Genomic DNA, 5,022 nt, shown 5'->3' on the forward strand with positions numbered 1-5,022 from the left:
TTCTCTCCAGGTTCTCCGGCTTCCTCCCACACAGTCCAGAAACATGCTGAGGTTAATTGGTGATTCTAAATTGTCCGTAGGTGTGAATGTGAGTGTGCTTGGTTGTCTGTCTCTAAGTGTAGCCCTGTGATAGACTGGTTACCTGTCCAGGTGAACCTGCCTTCACCCTGAGTCGGCTGGGATAGGCTCCAGCCCCCCATGACCCTAGTGAGGATTAAGCGGTGTATAGATAATGGATGGATGGATGTTCACCCCTGTGGGCATGTGAGCGAAACAATGCCTTGATGAGTGTATGCAAGATTCCATGATGTGTGTATAAACTTAGCAGGGTGAAGGAACTAACTTCTGAGAGCTGTTCCACCGTGAGGATGGAGTGAGGTGTCACCTGGAAAACCGGATTGATTGTAGTCTGCACAGCAGTCCATCGAGGCCAGGGACAGGTTTCACAGCAGCAGGGTTTTTCCAACACATCTCCACACTTTTGCCTGTATGTTTGACAATGACACACTTACTGCACTTGATATCAAAAGCTCTATACCTAAATAATGGCATAGCAGGGAATCCTATGCTAACCTACCACATTGCCACTCTGTATCACTTTGCTTCATTTGTCCAATTATTAAAATGCATACAGTCTGCAGAATACTACTGAGAGGGACTTAGATGTGAAAAATCTCTTAGATTGGCTCCAATGTTTATCTGAGAGAACATCACGACGTTGTGTTCACACTTTCTCCTGTGCTACACCAGCCTTTCTAAAAAACAAAAAAAACTCGACGGAGTTGTGAACATAAACTACAGTATATGTTTGTGAATCGCACCCAAGCTCATTCAAACCAAGAACCTCACCTGACTACACGAGGTTATTTGGGGTTGTGGACTCTGATTTACGAATTAACAGACGTAAATTTGACGTAGGTCAGTATTTTTTTTTACTTCCGAAGAAGCCAATAAATAAAATAACATTCTTTAAGCTTACTCTCGCAATTCTGATATCATTATTAACTAAATTTAATTCAGGATTAACTGTTAACAGGTGTTTTGAATTTATGGCGAAAATATCTTCTCGCGAGACTGTGCGGCGTTCCTGAATTCGGCGCATGCGCACGTTACATTACTTCACATCAACCCACAAATGACTCGGAATGAGCTGTAGCGGCAGATTGCTGTATTTGAATAAATATCTGTCATCTGACCTACTTAATTCCTCGTTGACCGTCTCCGCTCCGCCACGTTCGTGGTATAAGAACCGGAATAGCGGAAAAAGAAGGAATAATATGAGTTCTGTCTCAATCATATAGCTAGCATGCTAACGAGCTAGCATAGCCAGCAACAGCATCATGAGCTGCTGATGATACAGACATCAGTTTTGGAGGTGGCACTCACACAACAATGTATGTTTTCTACACAATTATCGCATCCTTAGGATTTTTTTTCGTTTTGAAATGGATGAAAAAGCGAAAGTATTGCACCGACCTGAAAAGACTCGATGGCAAGACAGTTCTTATTACAGGTAATTAAACATCTATTTGTTTCAACAAACATCCTTTTATTAACATGATTTGATGTTTGAGTTCCCCGTATAGGTTTCTGAGGTTTGAATTAAGAGTCTGACTTAAAGTGCTGAATGACATTTACACCAAACATTACTGCATATTACCTGACATGACAATATGATTCAGATTATTGCAAGCAGTATTTTTGCCGTCACCTTCAAGTCACAAGTCCTGCTTCAGCATGAATTTACTGTTTTTGTTTTTGTTTTTTTTCAGGTGGGAATTCGGGCATTGGCAAGGACACAGCTGTTTCCTTGGCAATGAGAGGAGCCCGTGTCATTATCGCTTGCAGAGACTCGGACAAGGCTGAGAAGGCTGTGAGGGAGATCAAGTTTAGAGGCCACAGTCTTAACGTAGTTCACATGGAGCTGGATCTGGCCAACCTGCGCTCTGTGAGGGAATTCTGTAAGAACTTTCTCCAGAGGGAGAAGAGGCTTGACATCCTGATCAATAATGCAGGTGAGGGCGTGCACCACGTTTACCTCCTTTGATACATGAAAAAACATCACCAAAGAAATAAGAGAAAGTTATTTCATTCTACGACACAACTTCAACGTATTCAGGGCCAGGTGACACTGCATGGAAGATTCGTTTATCCATATCTGAATCAAAGTATAAAGGGTGCTGTGTGTTCAACAGAAACTGGATTAGGATTCCTCCACCTCAATAAGTGGTCAGAAACAAAAGAAATCATCAGTTATTAGATGGACAGTTTACGTGTCAACAGTGAGTGTTCCAGTTAAACACCTGCATGCCTCAGAACATGCTCTCTGAACATAAACTGCGTGTTTTTATTAAAGCCCACATCACTGCTGCAGTGTCACTGTATATTTTTGTGGAGGAATGCCACACCAGCTTAAGCCATGTGTTTCTTTTTTTTCCTCCATCTCATTGTCTTTGCCATCTTTCTTTACCCTTATGTTGCTTCTCCAGCGATGCCCGGCGTCCTTGACTGGACAGACGACAGCTTCAGCATGTGTTTTGGCGTCAACCACTTGGGTCACTTCCTTCTAACCAACCTGCTTCTGTCTCGCCTGAGGGAATGCGCTCCCAGCCGAGTGGTGACCCTCACATGCTCCAGCTACAAATACCAGAAGCTAGACTTCCAGGACCTCAACTACAACCTGCTGCCCTTCTTCACATACTGCCGCAGCAAGCTGGCCAACATCTACTTCAGTCAGGAACTGGCCCGCATCTCCGAAGGGAAAGGAGTGACCTCCTACGCTGTGCACCCTGGTAAAAGGTTTTCTGTTTTTTTTTTCAGCATGGATGTCAAGGTTTAAGTTGAATTGCCATAATACTGAAGGAGAATGAATGATGCTGTGTGTGTGTGTGTGTCTGTCTTTTAATATACATTTTTCTGTAAATTGAAAGTTTTTGAGTATATATGCTTTCTACAGTTAGTCTTGAGGTAAGAGGACACAAAAAAAAAACACATGTACAGTAAGGAAAGTTAGCCTACACACCAATATTGCAATGTTGATAACCCACATTTCTATCATGTAATGTTTTTACATTTAAGATCATTTGTCACCATGACAGAGCTGGCAATTTTAGTCAACAGATAATGTCTAGCTGTGGTTTGTATGCTGATTTTGTCTTGCATCTGAAGCAGCAGGTGTTCTACAATATCTGTTAAATTCAAAATTTCTTTCTCAAGTGAACTTACACAAAAAGAAAATTCGAGTGTATCACAATACTCGATTGCACGACAACTGATAGTTTGATATTTGTCCTGATGTCCTTGCTTGCTTATGTTACTCCAGGTTTTGTCCAAAGCGGTTGGACCTGCCACTACTCTGTCCTGTTCCGGATGCTGATGCAGGTGATCATGTGGATGTTTTTTGTGCCGTGTGAGATTGGAGCCCAGACTGTCATCTACTGCGCGGTGTCAGATGAAGCTGTCAAATACAGCGGGGGTTACTTCGTCGACTGCCGGCCTGCCACTCTGCGTCCTTTTGCAAGAGATGCTGGTGTGGCAAAGAAACTGTGGGAGGCCAGCGAGCGACTGGTTAAACTGGCTTGATCATACACCCTGGTGGCCCCTGTGCCAGGAACGCGCTGTATCTGTTACTGAAGCGCAACCTGCTGCTACCTGGAAAAAAGATTTAAGAGTCTTGCACATTTAGTGGACTTTAGTTCTACTGTGAAACCAAGAACTCAACTGAAACCAAAACTCAGGTGTTAATGGCTCCTGGATCTGGATCGGTGTTAATGGTATCTGGATCTCCCAACTAGTCAGTCAGAAGTGATGAAGCCTCTTGGATGAGAAGTGGAACGTCTTCAACGAACTCAAGCATGTCCAGTTGCTAAGATTAATCTGCCAGAACACTCAGAGTGCAATGTGGCATCTTAAACTAATTTGTTGGGTTTGTTTTCCAAAAACACTCTTAGAAATATTGTTCAATCAGTCAGTTACATGGGTCTCTGCTCTGTTTTACATTCACCTCTCTGAAACACAGAGGTTAATTGAATTTAACAGTAAAAGCAGAGGTTCTTGGTGGAGTTTTCCTTTAACATCAGGAACACAAACACCACCATCTAGTGGAGATACAATAAACTAGCAGGGTTATTTAAATCAGCTCCACCCACAACACCAGGAAACGAAACTTAAAGTTTACATTGCTGATCAGACCAGAGACGCCATGACATGAAACTGTGGGATCTGTACCGAAGAACACTCAATAGGAGGACTGTGAGTCAAAGGGACTGTGTTGTGGTGAGTCTTGTTATTGAAAACAATTCCAGAAATCAGTGGAAATGGCTGAGAAAGTTGCTCTTCTTGAAAGCTACCTGAGTTGCCACGTGTGTTCAGAGACTTTCAGAGATCCTGTGTCTCTGAGCTGCAGCCACAACTTCTGTTCAAGCTGCCTGCAAAAATTCTGGGAACAAGCTCAAAACAGAAACTGTCCCATTTGTAAAACTAAATCCTCAAAGGATGATCCATCCATCAACTTCTCTCTCAGAGAACTAGCTGACTCCTTTGCTAACAGGCAGAGTGACAGTTCAGCTGAGATGGAAAAGCAGAAAGAGAAAAAGAAGGAGGAGGTGGTGTGTGATAAACATCCAGAAGTTCCTTATTGGTTCTGTGAGGACGAGCAGAGACCTGTGTGTCCTGTCTGTGAGTTTTCTCTCCACCAGAGTCACAAAGTGGTTCCTATAGAACAAGCAGTCAGTGACCTGAAGGACCAGCTGAAATCTGACTTAACGTCTCTGAAGGACAAGAAGGACAAATATGAAGAAGTGGACAAAACATACAAGGAGGTGATTCAACTCTCCAAGGAGCAGCTGTCGTCCACAGAGAGGCAGATCAGAGAAGAGTTCAACAAGCTCCACCAGTTCCTGAAAGAGGAAGAGGAGTCCAGACTGGCAGCTCTGAGGGAGGAAGAGGAGCAGAAAGGGAAGACTATCAGCACAGAGATGAAGAGGATTCAGGAGCACATCTCCTCTCTGTCACACAGCATCT

At 43.3% G+C, this 5,022-nt stretch overlaps 2 protein-coding genes across 2 annotated transcripts; both read left to right on the top strand.

The window, feature by feature from the left end:
* The first annotated feature begins 1,133 nt into the window (after positions 1-1,133).
* LOC103355924 (retinol dehydrogenase 14) lies at positions 1,134-3,594 on the top strand. Its single transcript, XM_008279888.1, has 4 exons — positions 1,134-1,513; positions 1,773-2,015; positions 2,490-2,792; positions 3,323-3,594. The coding sequence occupies exons 1-4, from the start codon at positions 1,393-1,395 to the stop codon at positions 3,580-3,582; spliced, it is 927 nt and encodes a 308-aa protein (XP_008278110.1). The 5' UTR covers positions 1,134-1,392; the 3' UTR covers positions 3,583-3,594.
* Positions 3,595-3,635: 41 nt separating this feature from the next.
* On the top strand, positions 3,636-5,016 carry LOC103355925 (E3 ubiquitin-protein ligase TRIM17-like; the record flags this gene model as incomplete). The annotated part of the gene is made up of 1 exon (XM_008279889.1): positions 3,636-5,016. A coding segment is annotated over exon 1 (700 nt), but the record flags the coding sequence as incomplete, so codon positions are not given.
* Between the last annotated feature and the right edge of the window lie 6 nt (positions 5,017-5,022).

The sequence above is a fragment of the Stegastes partitus genome, unplaced genomic scaffold, assembly GCF_000690725.1.
Source record: "Stegastes partitus isolate 25-593 unplaced genomic scaffold, Stegastes_partitus-1.0.2 Scaffold174, whole genome shotgun sequence".
Taxonomy (NCBI): Eukaryota; Metazoa; Chordata; class Actinopteri; family Pomacentridae; genus Stegastes; species Stegastes partitus.